The sequence below is a fragment of the Acartia tonsa genome, chromosome 5 (assembly GCF_053477335.1).
Source record: "Acartia tonsa isolate MP-2025a chromosome 5, ASM5347733v1, whole genome shotgun sequence".
In the NCBI taxonomy this organism is placed as follows: domain Eukaryota; kingdom Metazoa; phylum Arthropoda; class Copepoda; order Calanoida; family Acartiidae; genus Acartia; species Acartia tonsa.
Window position 1 is genome coordinate 53,832,412 of NC_137264.1, and position 14,787 is coordinate 53,847,198.

The 14,787-nt window shown below is 33.9% G+C and overlaps 1 protein-coding gene across 3 annotated transcripts in view; it reads right to left on the reverse strand.

Annotated features, from left to right (window-relative positions):
• Positions 1 to 14,787, reverse strand: part of LOC145319854 (MAP kinase-activating death domain protein-like) — a 70,033-nt gene that overhangs the window by 27,845 nt on the left and 27,401 nt on the right. For all 3 annotated transcript variants that reach the window (XM_080162257.1, XM_080162255.1, XM_080162256.1), the window contains 2 exons: positions 10,604 to 10,711; positions 9,001 to 9,084 (listed from right to left, as the gene is read on the reverse strand). In XM_080162257.1, coding sequence (XP_080018383.1) covers positions 9,001 to 9,084; positions 10,604 to 10,711 — 192 coding nt within the window. The remainder of the gene's footprint in view (positions 1 to 9,000; positions 9,085 to 10,603; positions 10,712 to 14,787) is intronic.

Below are 14,787 nucleotides of genomic sequence, written 5' to 3' on the forward strand. Positions count from 1 at the left end.
TAAGCCTAATAATGACAACCACAATAACTGCTATTAACATCTCTGTTAGAATCCAAAAATCGACATGTCATTCAAAATACAGAAACTGCCAATGATTTTCGTTATAACAATGATGCTACTGTCGACACTCCAACCAATGATAACGTTGAAAACAATGAACAGAAACAACAAACACAGAGAAAACTGCAGCCGAACAAAAGCAACCAAAACCTTCGCCATAGATTGATTTGAAATCTGATCCATTTCGTTTTTCAATACTAACTATCGACAAAAACACCAGCTATTGACAAGTAAGATATCCAACCTGGCAGTCAAATCTACAACAGCCACATCATCTTTAAGCCCCGCCTTCTTTAGAACAGCTAAAGTTTCACTAACCAGCATTTTACTTTAACTGCCCACTGTATTAACAACTTACAAATATCCGTTTTATCAGTCATAAATATATTTAAGATACAATGCATGCTATTTTAAAATTCTGCACAACTTCACAATAGCTTCTAGCCCATGGTGTATATCTCTGTATATCATTATCTATCAACTAAATACTTCTCATTTTGACAACTGTAAAAACATCTCTTTGTAGCTACCTGACTCACTGTGCATTTATTTGCATCATCCTGACACACTGTGCACATCTGTTCAAAATAAATATCAACATAATTCGTTTAGCTCTTTGTATCTACCTGACTCACTGTGCATTTATTTACGTTATTCTGGCACACTGTGCACATCTGTTCAAAAATGTTACAATATCAACATATTTCGTTTAACTCAATGTTATTTCATTATCCTTGACATACAAATCCTCAATTTTCAAATTAAGCTTCAAAACTACTCTCCGACGTCTTATTATCCACAACTGTTGCTTAAATGCTTAAATTTAACACCTCCAAGTCTTCAAAACTTTTCAACAATTATTATAAATCTAGCAATCTATAAATCTAAATTACTTTTCTTCTCCTTGGCAGCAGTTGGACTGTTGATTGGAGTACTTATAACAGGTTGAGAAAGGGTTGCAACAACAGTATCAACAGATTGACTTGCTTCAGTAGGATTATGATTATCACTATCACCAGTACCAACAGATTGACTTGCTTCAGTAGGATTATGATCATCACTATCACCAGTACTATCATTAGTTGCATATGATTTGCCACTACTGGTTGATTTAAGACTCTTCTTGCCAAGATCAGTAATAGTCTTCCCATATATAGAGATATCATATTCAAGCTCAAAGATAGCTTCATCAATCATTGTTTGCAAGATATCATATTCAAGCTCAAAGATAGCTTCATCAATCATTGTTTGCAAGTATTTAATCTGTAACATCATCAGCTCTAGTACATCATGAGGAAACATATTCTGTTGCATAATAGACAGAATATTAGTAAATCCATAAACTCCAGCAGCTCCATACATTCCAAATATGTTGTCAATCCAGCACAGGCTTCCTTTGGAGTTTTGTGCAAGCACTCAGTTGTTAGCTTCAGGTACTTTTCATGATCACTAAATCTCCTTATAGTTGCCAGAGAATACAGGAACCTTGAACTTAATATCTACCTTCCTGGTGATACTCCAAGCTTCTTGACCGCATTATTTTTTAGCTTCCTGTTTAGCATTCTGAACTTCAACAGACTTCACATCTAATCTATAAACAGATTCTACAGCAGCAATAGCATGTTTCACAATATTACTGACCCAATTACTAAACAATCATAAATAATGCTCCTTTAATATCGATAAAATTCAACATATAATTGGTCATGTACCATAGTGTATCCTGTACCAGCCTCCACTCTCTCTCCACCAACAATTCAACATATAATCGGTCAGAGCAAAGTGTATCATATACCAGCCTCCACTCTCTCTCACACCTTTTAACTATATCATAAAACAAAACAAATCACTCACCTACAAATAATACCAATGTCAACACAAAACAATGGCCAAATTCAAAACTATATTTCAGTCACCACCAACTACTTCTCTTGCGGCCGATCAACAGGTAATACTGTATCTCAACCACCACAACTACTCCTCTTTTCGACCAATCTGAGAGCACTTTCTTGCGCAGCTCAACTTTTGCGCACACAACACCCAACTCCTGCTCATCATTGCTGCTACCTCTCTGCACCACCCCATCTTGCGCATACCAACTCCGAGAGACAGTGCAAACTTTCCTTGCCAAATTATTGCCCACCCCCCTTCTCCATGAAGAGAGACAGCTCCACTCAAATATCTAATGCATTATAACAATTTTGCTTCATGAAATTCTAAGCTTCATAAATAATTTTGCTGAATCAACATCACTAAATCGCAATATATACTATTCTATATCGAGTGTCCTTAATAAAATTTAAGCTTAAACAAAAACTTAACACATCCATTATAATTCCAAGTTTTAGTAGATTTCAATCCGCCCCTCAATATTCTTCCATTTTATTCTGATCCACCAAAACTTTCGCAATACGTTCATTATATTCCAAGTTTTTAAATAGATTGAAATCCGCCCACATCTATTCACTTTAATTTGATTCATCCAAAATTGAGCAACACATAATGTTTCAATTTCAAGTTTGAGTGCAATTTGATTCACCACCCTGTGTTATTTATATAGTTGCTTCTCCTATAATGAGGTTTGGTCCGCCCATCCATACGACCATTTTGATTCACCACCCTGTGTTATTGATATATTTGTTTTTTTCTATAATTAGATTCGGTCCGCCCATCCATACTTTACATCTATCTACTTTTTGTATTTCGAACTTTACATGGTGATTTCTGCAGCAGATAGGTACAATTTAGAAATCGTAGCAACACTATAATCATTTCTATGACGTCCGTACTTCCATTTGTAAACATGTTGATTTGACCACAAATTTCTATATGATCTAATTATCCGATTGTATACTAATTCCGGGAACAACAAAATTCAACATTATAATCGAAACAGTTAAAATATCTAATTATCCAATAATTTTATATGATCTAATTATCCGATTGATTCGGTGTATATTGATTCCTGGGACAACAAAGCACAATACTTTATGATTGCGGTGTCAATAATTTCATATGATCTATTTATCTGATTGTTTTGATGTATATTGATTTCTGGGACAACAAAGTACAATATTTTATGATTACAGTGTCAAGCATCCAATCACCCTTCAGACAACCAACACTCTGAGATGCACAACCTTTTTCGAGATATTTTAACTGTGCATGGTATTGAATTGCGCCTGTTTTAGCCCAAGGCATTCCCTCACTCTAACTATTTACTTCTAACTATTTACTTCATTTACTTCAAGTATCTGATATAGTAGCAGTGAGAACCATTTTTAACTTTGTTAGTTATGACTCAGTGTCAGACCGAGATTTAAACCTATCACCTACCCAACGACAAGTAGATGTGCTACGTGTTAAGCGGTTTACAAGCGAAGCCACTCTATAAGCAAGTTCATAAAATGTAAGTAAAACATCAATCTGTATCAATCAGTTCTTTTTTAACAAATTTACTTACAATTTTACATCGACTCTTATACACTTATTTTCTCAGTTTTGACACTATACAAGTGTTGATGTTCGTTTGTCCTACCATTCAATGCTTCGCTTTGGTTAATGTTGTCTTCCTTGTTTTTTACAAAAATTATTCAGTTCTGACACTATGCAAGTGTTGATGTTCGTTTGTCCTACCATTCAATACTTCGCTTTTATTAATGTTGTCTTCCTTGTTTATTACAAACAAATTTGCTTACAATTTTGCATTGAATCTTATACGCGTATATTCTGATTATTTAATTTTGACACTACACAAGTGTTGATGTCCATTTGTCCTGCCATTCCATTGCTTCGTTTTTACGGATGCTGTCATCTTTGTTTTTATACATCATATCCGAAAACGTTTCAATTACAATAGAAGTCATATATAAGTCAAACTAAACTTGCACATTTAACCACCAAGTCTAAACAACACATTTAGTATTAATCTATATTGCATCACCCATCATTGGATATAGATATACACAATAGACATCTCTTCCCTACACAATCCTATATATAATAAATCTATTGTCAAAACTTGCACAAAGTTTTATTTTCAACAAACATCCATAAATAATATATCCATTGTACACACATCAACAAGTTTTCTCTAAATCCATAAATAATATATCCATTGTACACACATCAACAAGTTTTCTCTTCTCTCCATACAAATATTTCCAATAACATTCATTTCCTACTATACAAATATTTCCGATAATTTATTCATATATATATAATATGTCCATTTCAATTCTGCACACATATCATAATTAATCCACATATAATATGTCCATTGTACAATCCAATTCTACACACATATCTCTCACTCACTCTCTCTCTCTCTCTCTTTCTCACATCATAATCAAATACTGAATAACAATTTTTGCTTCATTAAAAATTTTTGCTGAGTTATGCATTCCAATCTTAAATCGCCATTTAATTGTTTAAAATAAATCTAGTTAAATCCACAAAAATTCCGCCCACCAATCAAATATCACATTCTACTGATCATGATAACAAGTATGTATCAATCCAAATCAACGTAAATTCAAAAACAAAACAAACAAAATTTCTGTTCTATCTATAATAGAAATTTCGTACTATGAATAATATATCACAGATCAAAGATCACATATCTATCTTCACGCAAGTACAATCGTTATTATTCATAGCACATTTTAACCATATTCAAAATATTTTGTTTCCATACATATAAACTTAAGAGTAGCTTTACTCTTATTTATACATAAACCGCAATATAATTGTTTTAAAATTAAATACTTAGAACCATAATAACTGACTCAACTTTTAAAACAATTTACAGCCTTTCATCAAAATTCTAATACCTTTTAAAGTATCTAATTTCAAATTTTTATCCAATTTTCATAAAATCACGATTTTAACATTTAATAAAATCAATTTTCTTCCATTAACAATTTTACAAAATTGTATTCCTATTTTCGTTGAAATTAATCCATCTTCAATTTTTTTTTATTATTCTTATCTCTGTTAGACACCACAATAGTCTGAAACAAAAATAAATATATCCAAATATCCAATTCCAGTGTAACAAAAAAAAAAAAAAATAAATGCATATATTTTGATTTTCATAATAACATAATCTCATAAACTCGTATTCAATAGTTAACAAAATGTTATATTTCCAGAATTCAAATAATTACCATAAATCAAATTATTTTCCATCACAAACTTTATAGAGTTGCTTCGTTTCTCTCCTTATTATTTAAACAATGTCAGCACTTTCCAAATTATATGTTATAAATTCTAACCTTGTGCATGGACACCACAATGGCAGATAAATTAACATTTATCCCACTAATTCGAATAATATCAGAGATCTACATTGATTAGCAATGGATACAACAATGGAAAATAAATTGACGTTCATTCCCAAAAAATCGAGTAAGATCAGTAATATATAGGGATATAACAATAGCAGATAAATTTTCGTTCATTCTAGAAAAAGTTGCTCCACAAGTAATCTATATGATTTGTAACATAACATCTCCAAGTTAGATCAGTAATATACATGGATATAACAATAGCAGATAAATTTTCGTTCATTCTAGAAAAAGTTGCTCCACAAATAATCTATATGATTTGTAACATAACATCTCCGAGTTAGATCAGTAATATACATGGATATAACAATAGCAGATAAATTTTCGTTCATTATAGAAAAAGTTGCTCCACAAATAATGAGTTTTATTTCCTCAATAAAAATACTTCCAGAAGCACAACTTCTATACATTTTTATAAGCCGTCAAATCTATCAGATACAAAACTTATTCAATTATAGATATCTTAATTGCAAAACTACAAAAATCGATCGCCGCCACACCGCCGTCAAATCGCCGTAGTACATGTATATCCTGCTGATACAATCCAAAACTGTAGAGAAAATCCTTCTTCCCTGCAAATTGTAGAAAGAAATACTCGTTTAATCAATACACGTCTGTCCTGAATGAGCTATAGAAAGAAATACATGTCTAACAATATACGTCTGTCCTTGTTTACAATACATGTAATCCTTGCTTCCCTGCAAATTGTAGAAAGGAATAAACTGTAGAGAGACATTTTTAACAATTTTTAACAATACTCAACTGTCCTCGTCTCCCTGTAAAAACAAACTATAAAAGGATGACATGGAATAAACTGTAGAGAGACATTTTTAACAATTTTTAACAATACTCAACTGTCCTCGTCTCCCTGTAAAAACAAACTATAAAAGGATGTATTTTTTAACAACACATGTCTATCCTTCTCTCCCTGCTGATACATGTCCAGGGCGGCACCTTTTCCCCTTTCATGGTGTCCTCCACCAACCTAGTACATGTCCAGGGCGGCACATATCTTTCCCTGGACATTATGTTGGTGTCCTCCACCCACATGTTGTCCTGCAATGTCCAGGGCGGCACCTTTTCCCCTTTCATGGTGTCCTCCACCAACATAGTACATGTCCAGGGCGGCACATATCTTTCCCTGGACATTATGTTGGTGTCCTCCACCCACATGTTGTCCTTCACTAGACAGGATGGTGTCGTGGTGTCCTTCAATGGACAGAATGGTGACATGGTGTTCTTAACCATCACATATCTCTCCTTCACCAGGGGTTCGACCTGGTTCACCATCTCTCCATTCTTCAAGCATAACTGGTCCAGGAATTCGACCTGGTCCAGCATCACATGTCTCTCCTCCTCCAGAGGTTCGACCTGGTTCACCATCTCCTTGACTGTTACCTGGTCCTCTCCACCTATACACTCTCCCCCCCCTAACCTGTTTGGCAACACCACCAAACTTTCTTGTTCAAGGAAACAAAATTTTTCATTAGCAATTGGAGCTTTGAAATTGTCCATAGAAAGTGTTGGCAACACCACCAAACTTTCTTGTTCAAGGAAACAAAATTTTTCATTAGCAGTTCGAGCTTCGATCTTATCTTCATGATCTTGCATTCCACCAAAAATAGTTCGAGAACCACTAGCAAACAATTTAGGCTTCTCCTCTGGTACAGATCCTCCAGCCGTCCTCTGCCAAGGCATAGAGTTATTCAAACTATTCTGCTGGGTATTCAAACTATTCTGCTGGGCAATTCTATCCAAAATTCGCTGCTGGCCAGTCATAAACTCATCAACAACCGTCACATTCTCGGTTTTGATATCATTATCAACACTAGGCACCACCACCTTATTAAGGCGATCTTCTAAATCGTCCATACGAGTAGCCAGTCTAGTAACCGCAGCACTAGTAGTAACATTATCCGTCAACTCTTGAATGCTAGTCTCCAGGGGCGCTATACGCCCACCCAACTCCACCGCCACATTATCAATTTTAGTCCTAAGAGCATTAATCGCATGAACCATATACACATCCTTATACACAACCATATACACATCCTTCTCCTCCTGAGACATCTTCCTCCACTCAGCAATGTCCATCCTGGTCACTGCAAACATCCTGAACAAAAACCAAAAGCAAAGAAATAATACAATTAAAAGAAAATCTGAGCTATAGATTCGTACTACACTACTGCGCCAAAATGACGTGTAATAATAGCAAGAACAAACAGCTAAATATTCTAATAAAGTGTATTAATTCAAGACAAGTTAAACATACAATAATAATATTAAATATTATGGCAACTATTCACTTTTATGTTCGTGTCGTGTTGCAGAGCAATGTCTTGCTCCGAAACGGTTGACACAAGAACTAAAAGCTAATATACAAAATACATACATTGCTCTCAAGTCAGGAAGAAAGGGACTATACATCACAACGCAGTGGTTCATCCTAAACGCTAATGAAAAAGCTGTGTGTGTGTGTGTAGATAAAGTATAGAATCAAATTCAGGTAGTTAGTTTAAAGTAAAAAACATAACTTTTTATAAACCTATATATTGATGGCTTTTGTTAAAATGAAGTTTTTTCTCTCCCAAAATTTTTATTTTTTACTTTGGTAATTTGAACTGTCAGAAAGCTATCGTTGGGTTTCCCTCAGACAGATTTTAGTTTGTATTATTAGCATTTTTATTAATCAGTAAAAATTTTATTTGAAAATTTCATTGCTAATTAAAATTCAAAATAAATAAATAAATATGCACTTGGGTAACATTCTATCAAGTTCTTTGGATACTATAATGTAATGATATATCCGTACTGTGTTGTATTGTACAAAAATTAGGGTTAATGTGTTGTATCAATTCCGTACTAAATTTTTAAAATTCAAAATACAACATCTAATTTATAAACTACCAAATGAAAATTCGTAGCTACCTTCTTTCCAAAAAAATAATCCCGTTATTTTTGTTTTTTCTATATGGCCCTTTTTTAATGTTTAACTCTAAGCAGATTTAATAATTAAACTAATGTGATCTAACACCATTTATATTTATTTTTTCGTAGCAGACGAAATCATTATTTTTTCTAGAATTGTCTGCTTCTAAAATTTCCGCCATCTGTGATTTGGGCTTGTTTTGTATCAACCAATCACCAATTGGCGCCGCCAATTGGTGATTGGTTGATACAAAACAAGCCCAAATCACAGAACACTATTGGTTTAGAGCGGTAGCCAATATGAGCCGTCCGCCAGTAAGGTCATTAAATTAGGCAAATGGTAAAAGTTGCATGATCCCTTTCAAAACCAGGCCGAGACCTAATTTATGGCCAGGTTTCCTATCCCTTATCCCTGAGAACTATGAGTCCTCATGTGTAGAATAGTATCCATATTAAGTACTCAAATGTAGAATAATATTCTTACCTCCAGGTATAATAATTCTCCAGAACTATGAGTCCTCATGTGTAGAATAGTATCCACATAAAGTGCTCAAATGTAGAATAATATTCTTACCTCCAGGTATAATAAGTCTCCAGAACTATGAGTCCTCATGTGTAGAATAGTTTCCATATAAAGTATTCAAATGTAGAACAATATCCTTACCTCCAGGTATAATAATTCTCCAGAACTATCAGTACCCGCGTGTACACTAAAGCTCTGTTTCTTGGACCTTCTCGAGATCAACGGCTAAAAATAAATAGATTTTAGTTTTTTATGTTTTTGTTTATTTCGCCCTTTTATTCTTGTGAAATGAATATGTATTAAAAAAAGGAGGAATGGGGTAACACTTTATTCTAAAACTAAAAAAGCCTTAAACCATCCCGTAAGCTTCCTTAAGACGGAGAACTCAATCGGTTCAGCAGTTTTATGAAATCTTATGCTACAGACAAAAAAAACTCAATACTTAACCCTTAACGGTCGGGGGGGGGGGGCGTTGAACGCCCCCCCATCCGGTTTTTTCTATCTCATTTTCTGTGTGTGAAAGATAAAGAGCCCAAACTGCGTGACTTTTTAAGTGTGGGTATGAGACATAACTGAGAGTTGAAATTTTTTGAATATCTCCATCCTGGCGGGCACAGGATGGCAGGGTCATCCAGACAAAGAGCAAAAATATTTTTTTTTGACTGAAACAAAGCATTTTATCTTACCAAAATACTAAAATATCCTCTAGTAGTACATTAAATACAGGTGTTCAAGTCAATTTTAGGTTCCAGGTATGATCCTGCAGGTCCTGATCCTCCAGGTCTCCAGAAATCTTTAAAAGGCTACTGTGGCCGCAATTTTTTGACTTAGAGACTTCAAATTTCAAACTTAAGCTTATCTTACATGTCTATATAATGTATTAAAGTTTCATAAAGATCCACCGCCGTTTTCCCGCCGACCGCCGACTGCGGCGGCTGGCAGCTGCCAAGTACAACTGCGGCCGCTGAAATTATATTTTAATATTTCAAATATAAAATTTACATAAAGATAAACATTTTCTGCAAAAAAAATTTTATTCTAGCTTCAAAAATAAAAAAATTACAGCCGTTTGAAATTTATAAGTAAAAAAGAACCTAAAAACAAAGGTTGTTAAATAAAAGGGTGAAGGAAGCGAAAATTGACCTTGACTTACTTAAGGTCGGAAATTCATCATAACACAGGGGACTTGCACAAAATTGTTTAGCCCTCTAGCTTTAATAGGAACTGAGATAATAAGGGGGGGCGTTGAACGCCCCCCCCCCCCCCGACTGATTAAGGTGCGGCAAGGGGCCCGACTGTAAGGGGTAAATATGTTTGTTGTAAAATATCCTTAGCTAGACCAACACGGATATACTCTACAGTGAAATTTTTTATAGAACCCGGAAAGGTTTTTAACTATTTTTCATGAGGGTATCCCGGTACCTCCACTTTTCCGAAAGAAATTAGCTAAGATTCTTATAATTTAATAGTATATTAAATATGCACAATTTCTAGTACACTAAAATAGGGTTGGGCCGGATACTTTTTTGGCCGGAAAACCGGTACCGGCCGGATATCTGAACAACGTTAGATATCCGACAAATTACCGGATATCAGTCCGAATAACCGGATATCCGGCATTGAAAATAAGCCAGATATCTGGTATCCGGATAGTTTCAATATCAGGATATCGGCCGGATATTGAAAATGGCCGGATATCCGGCCAAACCGAATATCCAGCCCAACCCTACACTAAAACACCAACCTTGAGGTCTATATCGTTTGCTTTCAGTTTGTTAATATTGTCCAAAAGTTGATAAATTTGTTGGGCATGAACCAGACCAATATGACTCTTTCCCAGCAGGCGCCGAATCTAAAATAAAAATAATTTATTTATTTCAGCGATCATCAAGAGAACGCAAAACCATCATTAGCTTTACATAAGATGCATCAATCTAACGCCCCTATAGGATATTAGGTTAAGTAGCATCGAACAGAGAACTAACCATTTTATTGCACTACCTTTGTCTGGGGGTCCTTACTGTGCATGGTAATACGTTTCACCTGTTAGCGGATCAAGGCATTCCCCCAAATCTAAAGCTTAGTATAATATGCCAGACAGCAGCAGAATGTACCATTGTTAACGTCTCTAGTAGGACGCAGTGTGGCACAGACTCAAACCCGACAACTCTTGGATGACCAGCAGTCATAATGCTAAAATGTACGATAATGCCACGGACTTTTAACTACTTACTTTGTTTTAGAACTAGTGGTATTTCCTTTAAAATCACGAAACCTTCGTTTTTTTTTAAATAACAAGGATGACAACATTTAAAAAGCAAAATTCAACAGATCAGATGTTCGGACAAACGCAAAATAACACTTGTAGAGTAACAAAATATTTGCTTAAGAGTGCCTAAACGTCCAAGGAATTAATATTCCAAAAATGCAGTAAATAAGTTTATTCAAATAGGTTTAAATCAACATGCTTAATAATTGTAACTGGAATCATCATAAAAAGTTTGAAATACGAACCAGCCCTAATTATAGAAAAGCTTCGCTTTTAAAAAGTATAAAACTACACATTGAAAAACAATGACGATAACATCCATAAAACCGAAGCTCTAAAATAGAAGACCAAACGAACATTAACATTTGTAGAAGTGAATAAATAAAACCAAAATTTTAAGTAAATTTATTGCAAAACAGCTTAAAATGTTTAAGGACATACTTAAATTTTTAGGACTTGATTATAGATATGCTTCGCTTATCACACTGTACCTCATTGTAATAGGAATCGGTATTCCAAAAATCAGATGAATCGGATTATTTTAAGATACAAAAATTAGTTGTCAAAAAATTTTAAAAATAGCATTTTTCAAATGGACGGACGGACTTTCTGGTAACGATAATAGAGTTGCTGCGTTTACTAAGTCGTACCTACCTATTAAGCGATAGAACACTTCTTACCTGTTTAGATTAACGATAAGACCAAACCGTTACGGACGTAAGGACGTACGGACCGACCATTATTATAGAAAAGCTTCGCTTCTAAAAAGTATATATTTTTATATCGAGGGAGAGGAATTGAGCTAACTTTGAAACTAAATTGAATTGATATTGATCAAAGATATTACCAGATCATGCTCATACTAGGCAAATCAGGGGTGCCTGAAGGATAGTTCTTACAAAAATATGTTTTGAAACCTTCAGCTTTAAAAAAATATTTTTTTTTAAATTACATCTTGGGGCACAAGCCTTGACGTGTAATCACCAAGGAAAGAGAAAACCAGGAAGACCAAACAACAACCTGAATGAAGGAGGAAACTCCTAAGTAAACTGAAAGCAAATTTTTATTTGAAAACAGTAAAAGTGTCGAACTATGACGTCAGGAAAAATTAACAATTAACCAATAAGAAGCCAGTATTCACAGTGGTAAAATACAGTATATGTTATGAAAAATGACTGGTCTTTAAAATGATCTAGCCCCCCCTGTAATGAAGTTTTAACCCTATTTTTTGTATGTGTGATCTTTATATACATGTATAATGGTGTTTGTTGCGGTAAATTAGATCAAAGAACATTTTCAGACATTCAGCAGGCTATAAAAGCAGAAATTCAAAATGAAAAAATTTAGACCCTTATTTTTAAAAGTAAATTTTACTTAAGCCGAAAAATCACATAGTAAAATTGAAATAAGCATAGGGGTTGTGTCGAGTTTTATCTTCAGCATAAAATTTTGCTTCCATAGACCTCTTACCCGACTTCCTAGCTCTCATACAAGTCATTTAAGCCCCAAAAGTAAGTATCAAGACCTCAAGATCTATGATATTTCGGCTTAACCAAAATTCAATTAAAATACATTAGGGTCGGAATTTTTTCATTTTGAATATTTTCTTTCATAGCCTGCTGAATGTCGGAAAATGTTCTTTGATCTAATTTACCGCAACAAACACCATTATACATTTATATAAAGATCACACAAACAAAAAAATAGGGTTACAACTTCATTACAGGGGGGGCTAGACCATTTTAAAAACCGGTCATTTTTCGTAACGTATACTGTATATAGCGGCCTCTCAATGGTTAATTGTTAATTTTTTCTGACGTCATAGTTCAACACTTTTACTGTTTTCTTTTTATTTCAGCAATGCCTCAAAATCAGTGCCTAATCCAATGAAGATTGGAGAGCCATTGTGCGTGGCCTATGTTCTAACAAGAATTAAGAGGCAATGATGATGATGAAATATGCAAACGACTGTCGATACAAGGCGTTATTTTTTGGCTATTAATATGTAAAAAAACAACTATTGCTATTTTAATTTCCAATGATTGAATTTCTTTATTTATTATCCATTACTCGTGGAAAGGACGTAATTTTGTATTGAAAATATATTGGTTCGGAAATTTATATTCTGTATACACAATATATTACAATTACTACAAGTCAACACCATATTTTATATTTGTTTTATTTTTAAAAAATCGTACTATTATACAAGATTTTTTCATTTTATGGTTTTTCAACAAAAACAGTAAAAGTGTCTGACTATGACATCAGAAAAAATTAACAACTAACCAATGAGAGGCCGCTATATATTTACCATTGTGAATACTGGCTTCTCATTGGTTAATTGTTATTTTTTTCTGACGTCATAGTCAGACACTTTTACTGTGTTCTTTTAAAACTTTTTGGAAAAACAAGTTTCAAAACTACCAAAATGATTTTTTTCGTATATAAGTGAATTAAATCAAGCAATACTTTGGTTCTTAACAAGGATGACAACATCCATAAAAGCGAAGCTCTGAAACGATATGACAGACGAACATTAACTTTTGTTGAGTGTCAGAACTGAATATACAAAATATGAAAATATAAGGTTTGACAAAATTATACCAACGTAAATTTGTTGCAAAACTTCTTAAATACAGAATTCTGTGTAAGGACATTTTTAATACTTGATTATAGAGATGCTTCGCTCATAATATTGTACCTTATTGTAATAGGAATCAGTAATAAAAAAATCAGATCAATCGGATGTTTTTATCACATAAAAAATTTGTATTAAAAAATTTAAAAAATCAACATGTTTAAAATAGACGTACGGACATTCTGGTAATGATTATAAAGTTGCTACGCTTCGCTACAGGAATCACCATGCAGAGTTTGAAATCGATAGGACAATTCTAACATGCCTAAATTAACGAAGAAAAGCTAACTATCTCGGACGGACGGACGGACCCTAATTATAGAAAAGCTTCGCTTTTAAAAAGTGCCCAATCATTTGAACAACGACTAAGAAATAATAAATTCCTTTGATTGTATAGTTATCCGGATATCCGGCCGGATATCCGGTAAATTGCCGGATATCGAACGTTGGCCAAATATCCGGCCGGAACAGGATATCAGGCATTATAAATCAGCCGGATATCCGGCCCAACCCTAGTTCAAACATACATTTATCTTACATCTTTATTCTTTTAATGAGGGAGGGATGGAACATTGAACAATAAATTACACTGGTACTTTTCTTATTCGTTAGATCATTTCATTGCATTTTAAAAAGATGGTTCAAACTAAGAATGTCCAATCTTTTCAACCAATAATTTTAATCTGTAGAGGGGGGAATATTTAATTTATCATGGGCCAATTTATCGTCCATTGTCTTATTTGTGCATATTATCGAAATGATGGTAATCTAGTATTTCAATTTGTATGCCATTATTCATTGATGATGTAAAAACAACACAAGTAAATAAAATAATAATTACCTTTAGCGTAATTTCATTTTTGTTAAAAGCGAAGCTTTTCTATAATTAGGATCAGTCCGATCGTCCGTAACGGTCAACTCTTTTCGTTAATTCAGACAAGTTAGAATTGTCTTATCGATATCAACTTTACATGATGATTGCTATAACAGTTAGGTACGATAAAGAAAGCGTAGCAAC